Here is a 23,184-nt window from a genome sequence, read left to right as displayed (position 1 = left end):
CAGTATAGCACTCTTTGAAAAAGTCTCTTAGACGAAACGCGTCAGAGAACCTGTCCTGTTTTTATGATGGCAATGTTGCCGTAATAAAGTTTTTGTACGTTGCCACTGCCGCCAGCCTGCTGTTTTTTGCTGTGCTCCAAGTCCCTGTCCCTCCCCTCCTAATTGTAGTATAATGTAATGTAATACAATAAATAAACTTATGTCAAAAACAAATGTTGTTCTTACTATTTATTTTATTTGGGTTTTTTTAAGCAGGGCAGGGCTGGGGGCAGGACTAGGGCAGGGTTTGGGGCAGGACTAGGTGACGAGTAGATTTTTTTTATTTGGCGAGTAGATTTTTGGGTGATTTGTCGACCACTGATTATATGGGTATGATGTACCACTATACTACTCAATGGGTACAGGGGGGGGGGTATAGTGGGTCCGGGGTGGGTGGTTAGTCCTCCCGGGTGGGTACCGGGGCAGGGTGGGTTAACCCCTTAATTACTATAGCGGTTATTAACCGCTAAGGTGATTAAGGTGTTAGGCGACATTAGATTGTATTTATTACTGTATGTATGCTTTCTAGCAACGTGACCTCCATATTGGCTGTGGTAAGTAGAACTGTCTTTATTTACTTTATTTATGCTGGCTAATGTTTAATAATGGGCAAATAATCTATTTTCCATATCTCGATAATAGTTATTTTGCCGATTACTGTACTGCATGTGTTTTGGTGGTGGTGGGGTTTAGGTATTGAAATGTAGGCCATGTTTTATTTTTTACATACAGGATTGGTACCACAGGGCAGCGGGGACCCATGGAGACTACCCGAGGATCCCCGGACGCCCACGGGTACCACCTGAGGACCCACGGGAGACACCTGCGGGGAAGAACCGGGGTCCCAAAGCAGTGGGGGCCCCGCAGACCCACAGGGACCACCCGAGGGCCCCAGACAGCCATGGGAACCACCCAAGGACCCCCAGACACCATTGGGGTCCCCAGGGACCACCTTGAGGTCTACAGAGCCTAGTGGGGACCAGCCGGAGGCTCCCAGACACCCGTGGGTACCCTCCTGGGTGCACTGTGGGGCCTGTGGACACCCATCGGGACCACCGGGGACCCCCGCCGGCCTGGGGTATTAATCCTGTGTAAAATAATCAATCATGGTTTTACAGTGTGGGGGGGCAAGGGGGTGGGTGGGGTATTGGCGTTTATTAAATATTGTAATGTTTATTGGGGGCGGGTAGTAAAGCTGTTGTGTTTATTGTTTTTATTGTGGGTAGTAGGGGTATGTGAAGGGGGTATTAGGCCCAAGGATGGGTGTTTAAGCCTACTGAGTAGCGGAAGGGGTTAACCCCTTCATTACAGTGGCGGTATTAACCCCTAATGTAATGAAGGGGTTAAGTAGACCTGCAATCCCCACCGCAAGGCCTAAATACCCCCTACACCCACAATAAGCCTGGCACGGGTCTTTAACCGCCTCATTGCCTTAGCGGTTAGCTGCTAAGGTAATGAAGTGGGCTGTCAATGCATTTTTCCTGCATCAGATTCATGCCGGTCTCCGGTGTCGGTATTAATGGGTATCAGACCCCCGGAGACCCCCGGCATCAATCCGAGGCAGGAAAAGGGCCTGATTTTTTCTAAGTGCCGCCTCGCCGCTCATCCCCACCTTCTTGCCAACTTTTTTTGCCGAGGCCATTTGGGGAGAAATTTTCCACTCTAGAGCGGCGATCAGCTGCGAGAAGCTGATAGGGGCTACTAGAATACAGCGAGTTGGAAAAGCTGGCGATGAGCGGTGAGAAGGAGCCTATTGCCGAATGGTCAGCGGATTTTTATTATTTTTTTCGGGGGGGGGGGGGGGGAGGGAACGGCGAGTTTTGCTCTTATCGCCAGCTTCTCAGGGCCCCAAAGTATCCTTTTATAGTCTACACTATGGTCGGTTCTCGTTTCATTCCACAAAGGTGAATATACCCGCGGCTGTGTTTGGCACAGCACCACAGATACCTTTACATACATCATACCAGTGAAAAATCTGTGAGTACGAAATCCGTTGGATATTGAAGAAAGAAAAATCCATCACTTTAATACAGACGTATTGCACTCCAGTATGTGTGTTTTGTTTCTTACATGTACCTGCGCTCCCAGAAATATATGGAGATCTAAAACATTCACGAATTGCAAAAGCAATCTGAAATTAGGGTTTGAACTGGAAAATTTACATTTTTTATTAGGGTGTATTAGAGCACTTTATCAATTCACAATTTATTGTATTATATGCACTTTTTGTTGTGTCTTAAGCACATTCAGGTCACAGTATTCTTATTTTAAGCAATACCACTGATTATATTTAAGCGCCACAAGGATAACAATTTGTTCTCTGCATTATAAATCAGATTCAGTATGAAAACGGAGACTCTCCATGTTTTATTCTCATGCTAAGCCCAACTCAAGAGAATTGTGAAATGGAGAAATGGTTTAACATATTATAGAATGATGCTCTGATGGACCATAGGTCAAACGGAACAATTCCATACCTGCACCAGTACTAATTTTGACAATGCTTATTTAAAATATTGTCCTCCACTAATCAGAATCAATGGGTAGATATTCTCATGCAGAAGGCCCTGAAAGTTAGATTTGGGATCTCATCTTGCCATGAATAATTCTACGACTTGTTTCACTTGTTCCCCACAATCCTCTGCCTCTACTTGGATATCAGCTTATCTACATTCCTCAGAAGGCAGTCTTGCTGTATTTCGCCCCCATATATATGTCTATCGAATGGAATTTGAAACATTTTTCATTCAGTCTATGGTTAGAAGTAAATTTCCCTTCGCCAATTTTGCAGCTTTAAGACATGATCAAAGTAACATAATTTCCAGGAAGTATTTTGGTGGTGTACATAATTTTCTGCACCTGACCAATTATGTATTCACACATCTGCCATGCATTTACTCCTACTATTCTTTGCAACTATAGTATCAGTTTGTAAGCAGGCTGGAGCAGAACATCTCCTTTGATACTTACTCATCTCCAACCTAATGGTGACAGAATTTTACACTGCATGCTTATTGTATCTAGTGCCGTCTGTGTGAACACCATTACAAAAAAATTATTAAAGACATCAACTAATAATGTTGTTGATCTGCTTATTGTACAGTGTAGTAAAAAAGTAGTAATGTTTGAGCACTGCAAAAAAGCTGGGCTGGAGGCGGGTAAAAATACATTATTTAATAGGCATGATGCCAAACCACGAACATACAGGCAAGGCTGCGGCCAGGGTGGATGAGCGCTCGAGCGCCGTGACATGGCCTGGGCGTTTCATGGCCTGCCAGTTGCGCGCTTGAGGGGGCGTGGCCTTTACATCACAGAGCTGGCTCGCCCTCATTGGGAGAACCACTCACGTGATGCATCAGCGAGCAGCCAAATCAAATTTGGTTGTCTCGCCAAGCAGGTAAGCGCTGCGCATGCTCACGCTGGCCACACACATTGCATCAATGTTTCATCACGGCCAGCGTGAGCGCGCCCGCCCGCTCAGCGCCATCCTGGCCGAGGCCTAAGTCCTCTGACGCATTTCCTGCCTCTACGGCACTTTATCAAAGTATTGTACAGTATAGTTTTATGCACATGCATGTACTATGTAGGACTAGTTCTTACCATCTCAGCTTTAAAATAAACAAATTGGTGAGAAACATGTACCCTAAATAGACACACCAACGTATTTTGTTTTTCTACACAAAGAACTTTTTTTTTCATAAAACTCCTAAATACCAGTCATTAAAGTACTTCAGAAATGTATTCTATCCTACTAAATATAAAAAGATGCAGAACTTGCTTTACAAAAAAATGCTTATGCAAAAATAGAAAATCAATAATTTAAATATGAGACAAAAATGAAAATTGAAGGAGTTATTTACTTATGTTAACATAGAAATGTTTTTGACATAAACATGGTTACTCTGAAATGTTTTTTTTTTTTTTCAAAGGCATGTGCAGCTTCAAAGTGCTTTGCCATCATAATTAACTCTGTAAATTCTCAAGGTTCATTTACATTGATCTTCATAGAGGAAATGCATGCCAAATAGTTTGCAAGTTACATTGAACAGACAGGCTGTTCTTGTCTTGGTTTAAATGTGACTGTACCACTGACAAAGGTAGAGCAACTTATTGATGAGATACCAATATAGCATGTAGCTGTACTCAACAACAAAAAAAAGGCATACAAAAAAGTTGTCAGCGAGGTAAACAGCCCACACAAATATCACAAGATCATTATTCTTCATGCCTCGATATCCTGCTTCTAGCCTTTCTGCCTTCATTGGGCTCAGCAGTCTTTCTGGACTGTTTCAGTCTACTAACAGAAGTCTTTTTCTTTTTAGAAGCCACCTTTGGCCCTTTCAGAATTGGCCTGAGCTTCTTAAGTTTATTCCTTTGCTTTAACCGAATGAGATCTTCTCGTCCAATCTCAATCATCTGTTCCTCCCAAGACTTCATTTCGTTTTCATAGCGGATCTTGTCATCTTCAGCAAGTTGAATATAAGTCTGCAAAAACACATTTAGCAACATTGTGAAGAGACAGAGATCAGTCTTCTCAATAGAGACATCATATTGCAAACCTCCAAGTGCTTATCCAGGCTTATCATCATTTTATCTTCCAAGAAAAAGGGAGCGGGGGATGGTACCACCAGCAATGGAGTCCTGGTAGCCATAGTGTTTTTCCTCTCCCCCAATGATGCCGTTCCCTGCTCACTTTTTCTTTGAAGACAATAAACGCCTTAAGAAACACAGGAAACCGTTTCTTATTGAAGGCTGAGTGGAGGACTTTTTCAAGCCTGTGTGGGTGTGGGTGTATATATTTTCCACACAATATTTTTCTTTTCACTGAAGTCAAACTTTATATTTAGTGTTGTTTTCAGATCAAGGGCCTCAATTCACAATATACAGCTCAACCCCCTTATAACGCTGTGCTTGGTGTCCAAAACATCACATCGCATTACAAACGGATCGCGTTAGAAATAATGTACAATTGTATGCATTGTACAATAAAGTATTTAAGATACCAATAATCGTGTTGTAAAGTATTCATAAATACGAAAATTAGGAGCCACGCTTGCATCGCGTTATAAGCGGATTCGCGTTATAACGGAGTTGAGCTGTACAAGCATACCCCGGTTTAAGGACACTCACTTTAAGTACACTCTTGAGTAAGGACATATCGCTCCAATAGGCAAACGGCAGCTCGCGCATGCGCCTGTCAGCGCGTCCTGAACAGCAATACTGGCTCCCTACCTGTACCGAAGCTGTGCGCAAGTGGGTAGACTATAGAGCCTGTTACAAATGGGTTATTTACATCCGTTATGCACGTATTATGACGATTGCTGTACAGTACATGCATCCATAAGTGGAAAAAAGGTAGTGCTTCACTTTAAGTACATTTTCGCTTTACATACATGCTCTGGTCCCATTGCGTACGTTAATGCGGGGTATGCCTGTATGTAGTATACATTTCACGCTACTAAGGTGATAGAAAAACATTCAGGACCCCTATAAGCTCATATTAAACCCCCAAAATAACCACAACATATATATATATATATATATATATATATATATATATATATATATATATATATATATATGTGTGTCAAAAAGGAGTGCTACTGAGCATGGCAATATATATTTAAAACCAGAAACAGAACATGAAACAGACAGAGCTCAGTGCTACATACAAAGACACTAATACATGGTACAGTGCCTAAATATCTAAATACATATATATATATATATATATATATCTTTTGAATAAAATGGTCTTTTAGTTTAACGCTTTGGCCAAAGTGTTGTAAGCCCTGTTTCATGTTCTGTCTCTGGTTTTAAATATATATTGCCATGCTCAGTAGCACTCCTTTTTTGACACTTATACGTGTATATATATATATATATATATATATATATATATATATATATATATATATATATATATATATATATATAGTGGTTATTTTGGGGGTTTAATATGAGCTTATAGGGGTCCTGTATGTTTTGCAATTCTTGTTCATCTGGTCCTAGCTGATTTGGAGGGTGGCTCCTCCTTCCCTAGTTTGAAGCTCACCCCTCCAACTTTTAAATGGTTAAAGCTCACTCCTTTGCACCTTCCACACCCATGGGAACTTGCATCCAGTCTGATTGCGACAAATCTAATACAGAGTGCTTTTCCTGGTATTATACAGGTTAATAAGAGCTTCAATCAGACTTAAAACTATGCAACTAATTTTGACAGATTTATTATAAATCATTCTTCCTGGTAATGTACAGGTTATTAAGAATCTATTTTAGTGTTAGGACCCTTGAGATGTGGTCTGCCTTGGAGGGGCTCAAGGGCTTACAACACTTTGGCCAAAGAGTTAAACTAAAAGACCATTTTATTCAAAAGATATCTCTATATATTTAGGCACTGTACCGTGTATTAGTGTCTTTGGATGTTTCATGTTCTGTCTCTGGTTTTAAGGTGATATAAAATAACACAGTGACACTACATTTGTTACATTCACTATTGTAATATTTTCCCTGGGACTTGTTCCCCAATGTTTGAATTGTGAAAGCCACCCTAAACCTTGTTTTGTTTGTTATAATTTTAGGTGGCCATAAGCTTTTGAGATGTTACATGTGATTGGATTGGCAACACAGCACTGCAGGAAATAGTTACGATCATGGTTAATAACTGATGCCAAAAAGAAAACTCTCCATAGTGGTTTCTTTATTGATATGTGATGCAAAGTAAATGGCATCCGACTGTAAATTATGTTCTATATATTACATTGCTCCATTCTCTAAGCAAAAAAAGGTCAATGAAACAATCATACTCTTCATCAAGTACTGCTTTATATTGTAGCTTTTTTTTTTTTTTTAAGAATCCAGTCTAAGATGTTAGCATGCAATATAAAACAACCAATATGTATATGCAGTGCACTCCTATGCATTTGAATGAAGAATGCAAGTTCCAGTTTTATGGCTGGTTTGAAGGCTTTATACCCACTTTTTTTTTTTACTCGGTAGTCAGCCTACAAAATAAATATTTACATTTTTAAACAAACACATACCTGCTTCCGAGAACTTTCCAGTATTCCCCAGTCATCAAACAGACTCTTGAACTTTTCCTGGAAACAAAAGTATGCTCATAAATCAAACGTATTTTTAATATGAAAACATTTTTATGAAGAGCATAACATGTACAATCACTCTGCTACCCAAGGGGCTAGCATCACGTTGCAGCAAAGGGAGTTAAACCCTCAACAGCATCAAAGTGAATTCATTCTAGTGGAACTAATAAACAGATTATACATTTGAGCAGTTGTTTAACCATTTTGTTGGCCATTCAATTATTAGTCACCTGATTATACAAAGTACTTAAAATTAAGTATTTAACAGTTCTTGGATCTCTAATGCCCATCAAGGCATTTTAACTTACATTTATATTTAATGTTAAAAAAAAAGTTTAAAGATATTGTACTGTCTGCTACTAAATCATAGGCCAGGATATTTTGACAGTTTTCACAATACATGGAAATCATGAACCCCTCTTCCAGTCCTTCGTTGCCATTTGTAACATTTATATTTAAATGTCTCTTTATTTTCCTCACATTCACAAATCCCATGGGATCAGGTACACACCTACTGGTTAACATAAAGGTGCAGCTAAACCCCTCAATATATCGTCATGTAGCACTGACATTGTATACAGTGCTGTACATAGAATATTGCAGGCACCATACATCTCTGTATCATTTTGGTGCCTCAAGCACAGTGAGATTGAGTAACTTGACAAAGGTCACAAAGAGCCAACACTGGGATTCGAACTGGGTTTGATTCAAAGGCAGTGACATCACCAGTGAGCGACGCCTTAACTTCACGTACCTTCGCCTTCATTCCGCTAGCGTCTTGAAAGTGTTCGGACATAAAGATGTTAAAAGCATTGCGAGCTCTTTTGGGTTTTCCCATGTTTATTAACTCCTGCATGAAAAAGAAAATATTCAAACCCAGACACACCCAGTATGATCTAAAATGACAACCTAAAAGAACTCCTTCTTTAGCTCGGTTGCAAAGCACATGACACCACATCTAGTAAACGGCATTACAAGTACTCCAAATCTATACTTGATGGTCTCCATAGAAAGAGCACAAATGGCGATAAATCCAGGATTTTTTATTTACCAAGATACTACTAAGACCCAAAAGACTCCATACAGTATAGACAGAAAACAGAAAAACAAGGCGCACAACGCACATAGTGTAATAGAGTATAAAACGTGACTTTATGGTTAAAAATAAATATATCTGCGTACATCAAGATAATGATTACAAGCGGTTGGTTATTAGGTTTACCACACCATGTGAAGACCGGAGGTAGCACCCTTGGTAAGTACCAGCAGGGGATGTATCAGCAAGCGTCTCGTCTGCTTCTTCCTTCACAGCTGCGGGAACTGCAACAGGGAGTGTGTCAGCAAGCGTCTCGTCTGCTGCGAGCTCCAGTGTTCACCGTCTTAGGATGGTTTGTATGAATGTCCTGTAATAGGAGTCCCAGAGCACACGGCTCCAAGCGGCGTGCTGTTCCTTGCAGAGCGCCCGGCGATGACGTCACAAATCGCCCATCAGCTTCCGGAGATCTTCTCCTGGAACGCACAGCGTGCGTGTCAAGTTGGAAATAACCAGCAGAATGGAGTAGGCAGCGCGCATGCGTCAAACAAATCAGCTTACTGACAGTGTCCAGAGACGCTTTAGAATACTTTTTGGGGAAACAAGCAATGACACCCTTCTTTCCAACGCGTTTCGTAACACTAGGTTACTTCTTCAGGTATTCTAAAGCGTCTCTGGACACTGTCAGTAAGCTGATTTGTTTGACGCATGCGCGCTGCCTACTCCATTCTGCTGGTTATTTCCAACTTGACACGCACGCTGTGCGTTCCAGGAGAAGATCTCCGGAAGCTGATGGGCGATTTGTGACGTCATCGCCGGGCGCTCTGCAAGGAACAGCACGCCGCTTGGAGCCGTGTGCTCTGGGACTCCTATTACAGGACATTCATACAAACCATCCTAAGACAGTGAACACTGGAGCTCGCAGCAGACGAGACGCTTGCTGACACACTCCCTGTTGCAGTTCCCGCAGCTGTGAAGGAAGAAGCAGACGAGACGCTTGCTGATACATCCCCTGCTGGTACTTACCAAGGGTGCTACCTCCGGTCTTCACATGGTGTGGTAAACCTAATAACCAACCGCTTGTAATCATTATCTTGATGTACGCAGATATATTTATTTTTAACCATAAAGTCACGTTTTATACTCTATTACACTATGTGCGTTGTGCGCCTTGTTTTTCTGTTTTCTGTCTAGCTCCAGGGGTGTCGAGCCACCCCCAAGAGAGGCTGCAGACCCACGCCAAGTGTCACCCTCACATAAGGTTTACAATATTGTTCCTTTATCACGGTGCATAGGTCACTTTAAGTACTAGTTATTTGCTGCGCACTAATTTCCGTTGTCTTCACTGTTTCCATACAGTATAAACTGCAAATCTCAGGTAAAGTAGAATGCTTTCATACTATGAATTGTAATATCCATACCATGTCTAGAAATCTTGAACAGTTTACAACCCTTACACCACTGGTTATAAATATTTTAACTTTATTTAAATATCAGAAGATATTTAGGCCTATATTTACAGAGGTGCTATGCCATAAGAAACCGTCCAGTTGTGGGAGACACTTTATGGCATTTGAAGTGTTTAAGCCCTAAAATGTCTTCATGGAAAGAGGTCTTATGGCAGAGCACCACTGAGCAAACACGGCCAAATCTTACAGTAATGTGCATACCGTGTCAGGAAGTGTTAACATGTGTAATTAAGAGTAAATTGCATTTAATTTAGTGGATAAGCCTATTTAATAAGGATCCTATTGGACATATACAACTAAATTATAGATGCACTAAGCAAATGGCTTCAAATGCCCTATAGTTGGCTGTGCATGTGAAGCAGCAGTTCTTTTCTTTGTTTTCGGTAGCCGACAGACCTCACATTTTCAAGGACAAAGACACAATAACTAAAAGTTACCATCTCTATTTGCTGAGAGAAAATAATGTGAATTTCAGATCTTGGAAATTCTCCTCACTGCCTGTCATCATGTTGTGATGTTGCAATGCTGTAACTAAATTACTAATTAGATGCCTTTATCAATCATGATCTAAGTCAGCGGTGCGCAAACTGGGGGACACAAGACTTTATTGGGGGGGGCGCGTGGTTACAGAGGCCCCAGGTATTGGGGGGGCGCGTGGTTACAGAGGCCCCAGGTATTGGGGGGGCGCGTGGTTACAGAGGCCCCAGGCCCAAGAGCGCGAGGCCTCTAAATTTACTTACTGGTTCTTGTCCACGCGTCTCCATGGCAATGCAGCATCAAATGACACCTCGTTACCATGGAGACGTTACGTCACATTACCCCTCCATTGAAGGTAAGGGGGGGGGCGCAATCGTGAGAGGAGCAGGCGGGGGGGGGGGGGGCACAGCACAGGAAGTTTGCGTACCCCCGATCTAAGTATTTCACATTCAAGCTCTTTTCAAAGGAAGCTTTTAATTCAAGTGAAAATCTACAAAAGAAGTTAAAAGGATATCACTTATTGTGTGTGCACACACACACACAAAACATGCTTTAACAAATGGAACATAAATGAGTAGGAATGCCCAAACATTTTCCTGACAAAACATGTTTATTTAAGATGTTGATGTCCCAGGATAGGACTCAAAATAACAGCCTTTTTATTGTGGAGTGATCTGATTAATGCACAGAAGTCCCAGCTGTCACGTATACTTGATGCACGCACAGTGGATGCACGCACAGTGGATGCGCGCGCAGTGGATGCACACTCTGAACCAGACCACTCATCTTAGGTTCAGTTTTAATACACTCTTCAACTGGACAGACAGATTAACTCAACCAAACGTGTTTATGCCTCTGTAGACACTTTTCTGACGGTCATCGAGAACCAAAAAAACTATACTTTTATTCCTGTGCTACTTCATCATGATCCTTAAGACTTTATTTTACATTTACTTTTTAAACATTGGGAAATACTTTACCCTTCTTTTCCGCGAGCTTTTTCTTTTTGCCAGTTTTTGTTGCCTTTCTGCTTTCTGTACTTTTTTTTCCAATGGTGTCAGATGGTCTTCGTATATTTTTACTTCCTCCTTGTATTTTTGTCGCTCAGCGTTTGCAGCTACAATATAGGGCTAAATATAGAAGACAAACACATTATTATATAATTGTGCAAATGTTTCGGATATAACATGCCAAAACAAAACATATTTAATAAAATAATAGAGAATCAATTACTATGTCCAAAGTTGGCTACTTTGAAAATTAGACACCTAATAGGTTTTAAAAATCACACCCAAAAGCAAACATTGAATGACAAGGCAGCAAATAACAGAGAACACTCAAAGGGTTTATTATTTGCAAATGTGACGAAAATGTAAAAAAAAAAAAAACCCATCATAATATAATAAGGGCAGAGTTACAAAGCCACTCCAACACAACTTCACAATGGTGAATATCTTTTATAAGCCTCACATTTTCCAGAATTCGCACCCGGGATGGGGGTCGGGTCTCTGGAACGAAACAGCTTCTTTTTTTTTTTTTTTTTTTAGCTCTGGGGCCAATCCAGTTCCTATGACACATACAGTTTTGTTTCCTTCCCTCCCCCCCGCCCCCCAAGTTTTTTTCTTGGACATGTAAATAGGGTTGCCTTGTAGGTCCGATAGGAAGCTGCAATGTCAGGGAGAATGGCTGCTTTAATAAAACATGTTCGTGAGCTGCCGTTTGCCTATTGGACGATATGTCCTTACTCGCGAGTGTACTTAAAGTGAGTGTCCTTAAACCGGGGTATGCCTGTACTTTTCAATACAAACCACAAGAGGGCAGTCCTTGCACTCAAAGGAGCAGACAAAGAAAGACCAGAACAAGTAAGTTCTGGAAAAATTCAATTATTTATCAACTTAATAGTAAAACTTACAATGTGTGACCATGTATATGCAACAGTAGCTGTCAACACAACAAGCTGTAAGTAGAAATAACTAACACACGGATAGAGAGAAAATATCCACAAGGTAAACCAGGGGTGCGCAAAGTTCCGGAGCTGCGCTCCCCTGCCTGCCATCCCCAGCCCTCCCCTGCCTGCCAGCCCCAGCGCTCCCCCGCCTGCCAGCTCCAGCGCTCCCCCGCCTGCCAGCCCCAGCCCTCCCCCGCCTGCCAGCCCCAGCCCTCCCCCGCCTGCCAGCCCCAGCCCTCCCCCGCCTGCCAGCCCCAGCGTTCCCCTGCCTGCCAGCCCCAGCCCTCCCCTGCCTGCCAGCCCCAGCCCTCCCCTGCCTGCCAGCCCCAGCGTTCCCCTGCCTGCCAGCCCCAGCCCTCCCCTGCCTGCCAGCCCCAGCCCTCCCCTGCCTGCCAGCCCCAGCGTTCCCCTGCCTGCCAGCCCCAGCCCTCCCCTGCCTGCCAGCCCCAGCCCTCCCCTGCCTGCCAGCCCCAGCCCTCCCCTGCCTGCCAGCCCCAGCCCTCCCCTGCCTGCCAGCCCCAGCGTTCCCCTGCCTGCCAGCCCCAGCGCCCCCCTGCCTGCCAGCCCCAGCGTTCCCCTGCCTGCCAGCCCCAGCCCTCCCCCGCCTGCCAGCCCCAGCGCTCCCCTGCCTGCAAGCCCCAGCGCCCCCCTGCCTGCCAGCCCCTGCCTGCCAGCCCCAGCGCTCCCCTGCCTGCCAGCCCCAGCGCCCCCCTGCCTGCCAGCCCCAGCGTTCCCCTGCCTGCCCCAGCACCCCCCTGCCTGCCAGCCCCAGCGCTCCCCCGCCTGCCAGCCCCAGCCCCCCCCCGCCTGCCAGCCCCAGCGCCCCCCCCGCCTGCCAGCCCCAGCGCTCCCCCGCCTGCCAGCCCCAGCGCTCCCCCGCCTGCCAGCCCCAGCGCTCCCCTGCCTGCCAGCCCCTGCGCCCCCCTGCCTGCCAGCCCCAGCGCTCCCCTGCCTGCCAGCCCCAGCGCCCCCCTGCCTGCCAGCCCCAGCGCTCCCCTGCCTGCCAGCCCCAGCCCCCCCCTGCCTGCCAGCCCCAGCGCCCCCCTGCCTGCCAGCCCCAGCGCCCCCCTGCCTGCCAGCCCCAGCGCTCCCCTGCCTGCCAGCCCCAGTGCTCGCTCCCCTGCCTGCCAGCCCCAGCGCCCCCCTGCGCCCCCCTGCGCGCCAGCCCCAGCGCTCCCCTGCGCGCCAGCCCCAGCGCTCCCCGGCGCGCCAGCCCCAGCGCTCCCCGGCGCGCCAGCCCCAGCGCTCCCCGGCGCGCCAGCCCCAGCGCTCCCCTGCGCGCCAGCCCCAGCGCTCCCCTGCGCGCCAGCCCCAGCGCTCCCCTGCGCGCCAGCCCCAGCGCTCCCCTGCGCGCCAGCCCCAGCGCTCCCCTGCGCGCCAGCCCCAGCGCTCCCCTGCGCGCCAGCCCCAGCGCTCCCCTGCGCGCCAGCCCCAGCGCTCCCCTGCGCGCCAGCCCCAGCGCTCCCCTGCGCGCCAGCCCCAGCGCTCCCCTGCGCGCCAGCCCCAGCGCCCCCCTGCCTGCCAGCCCCAGCGCCCCCCTGCCTGCCAGCCCCAGCGCCCCCCTGCCTGCCAGCCCCAGCGCCCCCCTGCCTGCCAGCCCCAGCGAACCCCTGCCTGCCAGCCCCAGCGCCCCCCTGCCTGCCAGCCCCAGCGCCCCCCTGCCTGCCAGCCCCAGCGCCCCCCTGCCTGCCAGCCCCAGCGCCCCCCTGCCTGCCAGCCCCAGCGCCCCCCTGCCTGCCAGCCCCAGCGCCCCCCTGCCTGCCAGCCCCAGCGCCCCCCTGCCTGCCAGCCCCAGCGCCCCCCTGCCTGCCAGCCCCAGCGCTCCCCTGCCTGCCAGCCCCAGCGCTCCCCCGCCTGCCAGCCCCAGCGCTCCCCTTCCTGCCAGAGGCCTCATGCCTCCCCTGGCGTCCTCCCCCCCTAGAAAATCTTGTGCCCCCCAGTTTGCGCACCCCTGAGGTAGACAACTGATAACCACAAAGGACACTAGTCACAAAAAGAAAAAAGTGAAGGAGAAACAGAACTACTACTAATACTAACGATACAATGTGCAAAAAGAAACAGCAAATTAAACAACTACAGCTCAACACCGTTATAACGCGATCCGTTACAACGCAAATCCGCTTATAACGCGATGTAAGCGTGCCTCCCAATTTTTGTGTTTATGAATACTTTACAACACGACTATTGGTATCTTAAATACTTTATTGGACAATGCATACAATTGTACATTATTTCTAACGCGATTCGCTTATAGCGCGATGTGATTCTTTGGACCCCAAGCACAGCGTTAGCAGGGGGTTGAGCTGTATATACAACATGAAATCTGTAAGGGGGGCAACGTTTCAGGGGAATCCCCTTTCTTCAAGCCTGTTCCCACCAAGAAAATAAATGCGGTACTTCCCTTATCTGTTACAGAATCACCCGTCTATGGGACAGCTCAAGGAACACTATAAGAGACAAGTCGGAGGCCCGTGTGCAGGAGTACCACATTCATTTTCATAGGAAGCCGCAACACAATCAGGGCGTGACTTTGTACTTGTCGATTGGATGAGCCCGGTAGCCATTTTCAACTAAACTCAAAATACAAGGTAATCCCACATTTAAAACAGCTTAGTTTAACTCCATAGAGTCTCTCAAATGCACTGAAAAAAGAATCTGCTCTCAGCCCCTCATCTGTGTACGCCATATTTTTATATCCTGCCTATTTGTGTGCCCCGCTCATGCACGACCAGCGAGAGATGGGGGGCGGTCATTAACAACCAACATTTATTTTATTGTGAATCGAATACTTACTTCTTTTACAAAGTCTGGAAGTGCTTTCCATTCCTGACCAATTTTTCTGGTAATTTCAGTTCTTTTTAGGTCTGTGAAATTATAAACAAAAATCAATACAAATCTGACCAGAAATAAAATACTTAAAACCAGAGACATAACATAAAACACAGACAAAGCTCAGTGCACATCCAGAAAAACTTATATACGGTACAGTGCCTAAATATACATGTATAAATAACTAATAAATAAAATGGTCTTTTAGTTTAACATTTTGGCCAAATTGTTGTAAGCCCTTGAGCCAAACTTCACGGCAGACCACGTTCAAGGGTCCCTACACTAATATAAATTCTTAATAACCTGTGCATTGCCAGGAAGAATGATTTATAATAAATCTGTCAATATAAGTTGCAAAAGTTCTAAGTCTGATTGAAGCTTTTATTAACCTGTACATTACCAGGAAAAGCACTCTGTAATAGATTTGTCACAATCACACTGCATGCAGGCAAGTTCCCCTGATAGTGGGAGATGCCATGGAGGTTCAATTTGAGCTTGTAGGTGTTCTGTATGTTTTATAATTCTTGTGCAGCTAGTCTTGGCTGTTTTGGAGGGTGGCAACCTCCTATCCAATTGAAGCTCACTCCCTCCCACATTTAAATGGTTAAAAGCTCACTCCATGGCATCTCCCACTATCAGGGGAACTTGCCTGCATGCAGTGTGATTGTGACAAATCTATTACAGAGTGCTTTTCCTGGTAATGTACAGGTTAATAAAAGCTTCAATCAGACTTAGAACTTTTGCAACTTATATTGACAGATTTATTATAAATCATTCTTCCTGGCAATGCACAGGTTATTAAGAATTTATATTAGTGTAGGGACCCTTGAACGTGGTCTGCCGTGAAGTTTGGCTCAAGGGCTTACAACAATTTGGCCAAAATGTTAAACTAAAAGACCATTTTATTTATTAGTTATTTATACATGTATATTTAGGCACTGTACCGTATATAAGTTTTTCTGGATGTGCACTGAGCTTTGTCTGTGTTTTATGTTATGTCTCTGGTTTTAAATATAAATTGCCATGCTCAGTAGCACTCCTCTGTGAAACTTATATGCTTATATATATGTTGTGGGTATTTTGGGGGTTCAATTTGAGCTTGTAGGTGTTCTGTATGTTTTATAATTCTTGTGCAGCTAGTCTTGGCTGTTTTGGAGGGTGGCAACCTCCTATCCAATTGAAGCTCACTCCCTCCCACATTTAAATGGTTAAAAGCTCACTCCATGGCATCTCCCACTATCAGGGGAACTTGCCTGCATGCAGTGTGATTGTGACAAATCTATTACAGAGTGCTTTTCCTGGTAATGTACAGGTTAATAAAAGCTTCAATCAGACTTAGAACTTTTGCAACTTATATTGACAGATTTATTATAAATCATTCTTCCTGGCAATGCACAGGTTATTAAGAATTTATATTAGTGTAGGGACCCTTGAACGTGGTCTGCCGTGAAGTTTGGCTCAAGGGCTTACAACAATTTGGCCAAAATGTTAAACTAAAAGACCATTTTATTTATTAGTTATTTATACATGTATATTTAGGCACTGTACCGTATATAAGTTTTTCTGGATGTGCACTGAGCTTTGTCTGTGTTTTATGTTATGTCTCTGGTTTTAAATATAAATTGCCATGCTCAGTAGCACTCCTCTGTGAAACTTATATGCTTATATATATGTTGTGGGTATTTTGGGGGTTCAATTTGAGCTTGTAGGTGTTCTGTATGTTTCAGAAATAAAATACAACAAACACTAGACTGGCAGTACCCCAACACCTAAACAGATGAGGAAAATGTGCCATTTATTTCACATTTCCATAGGCATAAACGATAAACGGACAATGGCTTTGTAAAGATATTTGGTCACTACTCAATACAGGTAAACCCCGTTATAACGCGCCTCGCTATACCGCGATTCGGTTATAACGCGGTTTTCCCGTGGCTCCCGTTTAAAAAAAAAACACACTGCACACACTGCACACACTGCACACACGACACACACTGACACACACTGACACACACTGCTCACACTGCTCACACTGCTCACACACTGCTCACACTGACACACACACACTGCTCACACTGCTACACACTGCACCCTGCTCACACTGACACACACTGCACACACACACACACACACACAGCAAGGTAACCCAACCTCTGTGGTGCCTCTTCAACATTAACCCCCTCACAGCAAGGGGAAAGGGTGTCCGAGCGTCCGGTGTGTCCCCCTCCCCTCTAGGTTGGTGTTACGGCCCGGGGCGGGGGGTGGGACGTCATTGTGCTGTGGGGGGGTGGCGGGGCCCTGCGCTGCGGCTGAGTGGCAGGACGACCCTGCGCTACGGCGGGCCCTGTACTGCTGCGCGAGGGCCCTGTGCTGCGGGGGGGGGGGGGGTAGCGGTCTTCCGGAGACTGTGCTTACCTGTCTCCAAAGCAGCACAACCCGACAGCAATCACTTTAGGAAACTTATGCAGGCACCCTCACGTTCGCCGTGCGCATGCGCCGTGCGGCTCCTGAGGTGTGGATGTTGCCTGCCAGTTCCCTCTGCTCCTCCTGAAGCGGGGACCGGAGGGGCATCCCCCCTCCCATCCCGCGGCCTGTCACGCGGTGACAGGGGGAAGCGGGGACCGGAGGGACATCCCCGCTCCCATCTCCTGTCCCGCGGCCTGTCCCGCGGTGACAGAGGGAAGCGGGGACCAGAGGGACATCCCCGCTCCCATCTCCTGTCCCGCGGGATGAATATGCGCTAAAGCGGCTGCCATTTTTTTTCCCCGCGACCCCGTTAGTAACGCGGTGGTCTCGGGGTGGATCCCGAGGACCGCGTTATAACGGGGTTTACCTGTATGCGGTAAAAAAATGGCAAAGTGTTTACTGGCCAATAAGCTTTAATGTATATCACATTTTCTGATTGTTCCCAATTATATTCCTATATTTGTATTTTTCGGATCGTAAATCAAAGTAAAATTTCCCAACTTTTGTCCAGGTCTTCTTTTAATTTATTACAGTTGTTGCGAAATAGAAAAGCCAAAAGTTTACATCTCTGTACTTCATATTAATCATTCATCTAGAAGGGAAACCCTTCGCAAAATGATCTTTCATGTTAAAAGCTGCAGTTACGGCTCACATTTACTAAGTGGTGCTACTGCACGTACAGCAAGACAACCCGTGGGCGGCTGGAAGACACCTTACGTCTATTCAAGCGAAAGGTCCCTTCTGTTGCTGCAAAGTATGCATTGTAAATAAGGGCCTATATCTTCAGTAATAAATGGGGTGAGGGCAGAAAGACGTCTCAGGACCCCATTTAGTACTTTCTTTTAGATGACATTGTAGTGATTTATTGAAAATAAAATATGAAAATATGAACCCAAAAGGGGCTGACTGGAGCATTGAAATGGGCAATCCAACTGCAGCTGGCAGCAGAAGACTGCATTCTGCTACTCATGCCCTCACCTGGATGCTGTTTGTGGAGAATCACGTGCTGGTCCATGAAATAACGGATATATGCGGATAGTGGCCGCTTTGGATGATCACGTACAGTTGGTCTTTCTGAAAAACACCTTGTTGAGGAAAACTGCAAAGATGAGATTCCGCTGGGAAGGCTGCTGCTGCTGCACCTGAGGAGAGAGGAAATGAAGAGCCTCAAATACTTGCTATTTGGGAATAAAAGGAGCTGGAGCGTAGTACACAGGACGCTTACATACATGATTATTAGGAAGCTATAAGCGTGGAAACAGCAGATTGCCTTTAAACTGGAAGACATCCTGAAGTATGATGATTTCCACAAGTTCATCTACAGGCTGCAATGCGCTCAGCCACACAAATACACCAGGAGCTTTGCTTCAAACTAGTTTTCTAGAGTTGCTCTTAACTAGAAAGTGAATTCTATACATACTATATGTATATATTTGTGTGTGTGAAGTGCGCCTTTCACATTTTTATTCTAGACACTTATTAGTTACAAAGGGAATTCTTGCCTCCATGCGCATACTTATTCAAGTTAATGCGTTATAATAACACACACACAGCTTTATTAAGTTAAAGCACCCACAGTGTACTTTACAAGATAGACAATATAATACAGGGAATTATGATACAACAAACAAAATCAGAAAAAAAGGAGAAAAAATTCCTGCCCCGCAGACCTTACAATCCAAGTGGTATGTTGTAGACTTTGGCTTGTAATATAGTGTGCGCATGTGCGCTGCCGTGCACGCACGCATCAATGACAATTGCAGGGTGTGAGCCAGTTGCTATACTTGATACGCGCGTGCAAGGATATGAGCGTTGGGGCGGCAAATCTGTGAAAATACAAGAAATTTGTATTTTCGCGCTGCTGCCGCGCTGCGAGCCAATCACAGCGCGGACTAACGCTGTGATATCAGAGCCACGCCCCCACCGCTTGCGCTATAGCAACTAAACGCGCATGCCAACACGCACTATGTATCAAGCCTTTCAGAAACAGCAGGTGAGTGAATAAGTGCAGTAAATGACAGTGCTTGGCCACAATGCTTGGTAGGAGCGGCAGTGGCAGAGTAGTCATTAGTCAAGACGATTGAAATGAAAGTTCTAGAGATAACTCCAGTTTAACTCAGGATACTTAAAATGTGACACTTAAGGGGGCACCCTGCACCTTATTATTAAATAACTTAATTAATAACATTCATTTTTTCATAGTACTCGAATTCTCTACTGGTGATTAATTTCACCTCCGGGGACCCCCTGCATGCTAAGAAACTTACCTTGGAAGGGGGTGCTTGTAGCAGGCCAGATGGGGCTATCAATATGCCTGCTTAAATGTCCCGCAGACCAATAGGAAGCTGTGACGTCATCGCTTGCGGCTTCCTACTGGCCCACGCGACGCGGGACATTTAAACTGCACAATTATACCGCCAGGACGGCTGCTTTAAAGGGGTAGTCCTGCTAAGGACAAAAGTGAACAGAATTATTAGGACAGTGGCATAATTATTAATATATAATTATTAGGATAAATAGTGATAGTAAATAAGTATGTTAAAATAATTAAACTTAACATTTTTATGGTCAACAAATGCTTTGGAGAGTTTGTTCAAAAACAGGTCTTCCAACCCGTTAGCTTCACTGTAACTTCCCAATGCTGAAATCAGAGATTTGGGGAATCTGGGCCACACAAATGGCATTTTTACATAAAAGCAGATTTTTTTTAGCAGCAAGACTCCACTGAAATCTGAGAAAACTGAAGGTTAAAAAAAGTTTGCGCGCTGAGCATGTGCATTTTAAGTGAAACTGCTTTGTTTTTTTGTCACAGAAAATGTATTTGTGATGGTGATGTTTATTAATTCAATGAAAGATATCAGTATAATTTATTTTATTTGTGTTGAAATTTCCATACTATCACTTAGGAATACATGATATAATCGACTTATAACTAAAGTAAAATACATATATTTTGAATTGTAAAGTATCTAAATGCCGTTACTCTCAAAAGTCTTTCCTTTAATGTAAATCATAAAAATCAAAAACACAATTTGAATGACAAAATGCAAAGAAGTTTGACTTAGAACGCGAGCTCAGCACACCCCCCGTTACTATATCATAGTAATCTATATACAATTCATGTGTTATATGTTTAAACACCTTGCATCTTTTCCACTTCTGGTTTCTTTATGATAAATGATAGATTTGTAAGATTTTTGCTATTTGCACTTGTATATTTATACTCACTGGGAATTCCTCTAATAAGTGTTCCTGTTGGGTGTGTGTGTTTTTCCTGGGCTTTGCGCAAGCACTGACGGCGTCAGCCCCCTTTGCGCATGCGCGGGGTGGAACACGTCACCATGAAGGAGATTTGCAGTGCCACTAAAGAAGTTTCCCCAACTCGGACTCATATATATATTTAAAAAAAAAAAAATCAGTGAGCTTCTGTGTGTTTAAGGCCGCGTCGTACTCCCCGCGACGTGAACATAAGGCCGCACCTCTATGAGACAGGCCATAGTGTGCACGATTCCCGGGCAGACAAAATTATTTGGTTTTGTCACGCGACGGCTGGTTCACGTGAGCAGTTCAGCCAATGAGGGCAAACCGCTCATTTGACTGTCACGTCTCCCCCTCCCCATTCCATAGGCCACAGATCGCCTCTGGAGCAGGCGCACACAATGCCCCACGTGAGCCTATTATATCCGCGGCCTAAGTGACACGATCATATAGTTACAACGTACAGGCGGCTCCAGCTTGGCAAAGGGGCACGATGCCTTGAAACGTTGATGGTTTGGGGTAGTGGCTGCCTGGATGTCGCAAGTAAAACAGAATTAAACTTTTGGGATGTAAATGCATTTCATAGTCCTTTTTTTTTTTTACTAGAAGTGTGTGCCGGTTAAAGGAGCAATCCAAGCAATATCCTACTTTTTTTTTATTCAACTCAATGCTATTCTTAAAGCTGCAGTTCAGTCTTTTTTTTTTTTTAATTTATTTTTTTACTTCAATAGTTTCATGTGGGCAATCTCTACTTACCTAAAGAACTGCATAGCTGCCGGTCAATTCGTTCTCTGTCTATTGATCGGCAAAGTTTGGCGACATCTTTAAATATGGGGAATGTAAATCGTTGCTATAGGAACAAGCATGCTTGTTAAAATAGAATACAAGAAAATTGGTCTTTCAAAGTTGTTTTTTTTAAAACAGAAAATGCTAAAAGTATTTTTTCTTACTACAGAACTGATTTATTAAAAAAAACACACATGCAGGATGTTGACTGAACTGCAGCTTTAATGAGTTTTAATATACTGAACATCTTTTTTTCAGGTTTTAGGCCACCTTCCAAGCAGTGCCAGATCTTTGTAACACTTTCCTGTTTGTGATAATTTGTTGCCAATATTCCCGGCAGTTTACACTGTAATAGATAATGTTACCTTAGCAATATAAGAATAAATTGTTGCTGCTGAATTACACTGACTGATTTGACACTGAAAGGCAGATATTTAGTGAACCCTGGGAAGCCGGATTTTGCTGATAGATCACGGGAGAATGGATTGGTAGTTTAGATAGTTTTAAACAAAAAGGTAAATCAAATGCTGCATATCTTAAAACAAAAAAAAAAAATATTTTTTTTTTGTTTTAACTGCTTGGATTGCCTCTTTAATATAAAACATGTTTGCAGTTTATGACCGTGGACAGACGTGGCAGGGACACCGGACCAGAGAACCACGACAGAGGACGCAGTTCGAGGAAGGTGGTTACAATTTGTCATAAATATATCAACCAACCGTGGCTTTTCCCCCCAGCCTACTACATGGGGATTGCCCGCTTAACCATCGCACTGCCCAGAGAGGCAGTTATCACTGTTACGTGATGGCAGTAAATGGTTAGACCCCGATTATAGTGCCCACGGGCACAGCGAACAAAAGGTCGTACCTCTATGAGGCCGGTCATAGAGCGCGCGACCATACAAATAAATGTGTAGATACCTTCCAGCCTCAGTGCATGTCGCGTGCACGCGGGCACTATAACTGCGACCTTAAGTTTCTATGCAAATCAGGCAGCGGCACCACAGGGTGAAGCATTTTCTGCTGGACATAATCACTGCGAATAACACGAAGTGTTGGATTAACCCCTTGTCTCCCCTGCTGGCAGCAACAAATGGGCATAGAAGAAGTTACACGGGGTATCTCGGTGCACGTGCTATGAGCTGCCTGCTCTGGAGGAGACACGCGGGGTCACTGTGCGGCGGGGGCAAAGCAGTGTCCCTCACACCCCCTTCCCCCGGGTCTCCCAGGCTGCAGCCCCGCTCCGGGTGTCACCTTGGCGCCTGCCCGCAGCTGAGCCCGGCCAGAGACTTGACGAGGGTCCCGATGCCTCTGAGCAGCAGGGAGGCCATGGCGGAAAAGCAGCGCAGCTCTGCACTCCCGCTCACTGCGATACCTTCCTCCCCCCCCAGCATACTGGGAGGAGGTCACTGGCACCGCGTCACTTCCGCTAATCCTTCCCAATTTAGCGTCACGGAACCGCCAGATACAGGTTACTAATAACAGGAAGGGGAGAGGACGCGTGTTTGTGGTAACCCGTGCGGCGCCAGGTCGGGCTCACTTGAACTAGCCGGGAGGTGTCCCCGCGGTGACAGCTTTATACATAGAAATATAATAATAATCCTCCGGAACGTTACGTGCGTGCATAGTGTTTTACCCCGGAGCGGACTGAGGGATGCACCCGATAGAACATGCGCGAGCGAGGGGATGAAGAGTGTAGCTGTCTGTCACTAAGCAACACACACTCACTCACTCACTCACCCAGTCTCTCTTACACTCTCACTCACACACACACACA

General features: G+C 45.2%; 1 protein-coding gene across 3 annotated transcripts; it reads right to left on the bottom strand.

The window, feature by feature from the left end:
- Positions 1 to 3,876: 3,876 nt before the first annotated feature.
- Positions 3,877 to 22,824, bottom strand: TFAM (transcription factor A, mitochondrial). 3 transcript variants are annotated; one of them, XM_075612939.1, is made up of 7 exons: positions 22,662 to 22,824; positions 18,343 to 18,506; positions 14,863 to 14,933; positions 11,102 to 11,251; positions 7,897 to 7,992; positions 7,083 to 7,139; positions 3,877 to 4,524 (listed from the first exon to the last, which is right to left on the bottom strand). In XM_075612939.1, exons 1-7 carry the CDS (start codon positions 22,799 to 22,801, stop codon positions 4,255 to 4,257), a joined length of 948 nt encoding a protein of 315 aa, XP_075469054.1. In that variant the 5' UTR covers positions 22,802 to 22,824; the 3' UTR covers positions 3,877 to 4,254. The 3 variants fall into 3 exon arrangements, with proteins under 3 accessions (XP_075469054.1, XP_075469057.1, XP_075469056.1); XM_075612942.1 differs by lacking the exon at positions 22,662 to 22,824 and adding an exon at positions 22,329 to 22,606; XM_075612941.1 differs by lacking the exon at positions 22,662 to 22,824 and adding an exon at positions 20,593 to 21,243.
- Between the last annotated feature and the right edge of the window lie 360 nt (positions 22,825 to 23,184).

Source organism: Ascaphus truei, chromosome 8 (genome assembly GCF_040206685.1).
Source record: "Ascaphus truei isolate aAscTru1 chromosome 8, aAscTru1.hap1, whole genome shotgun sequence".
In the NCBI taxonomy this organism is placed as follows: domain Eukaryota; kingdom Metazoa; phylum Chordata; class Amphibia; order Anura; family Ascaphidae; genus Ascaphus; species Ascaphus truei.
The sequence above is the reverse complement of the archived record's forward strand: the minus strand, read 5'-3'. Positions and strand labels throughout refer to the sequence as shown.

Excerpts from the sequence above, each read along its gene's own strand:
- TFAM (XM_075612939.1), bottom strand. The coding sequence starts at position 22,801 with ATGCTGGGGGGGGAGGAAGGTATCGCAGTGAGCGGGAGTGCAGAGCTG. Across the intron at positions 18,507-22,661 it reads AGCTGCGGGCAGGCGCCAAG|GTGCAGCAGCAGCAGCCTTC; the intron begins GTGACACCCGGA and ends CTCTCTCCTCAG. Across the intron at positions 7,140-7,896 it reads CTAGCGGAATGAAGGCGAAG|GAAAAGTTCAAGAGTCTGTT; the intron begins GTACGTGAAGTT and ends TTTTGTTTCCAG.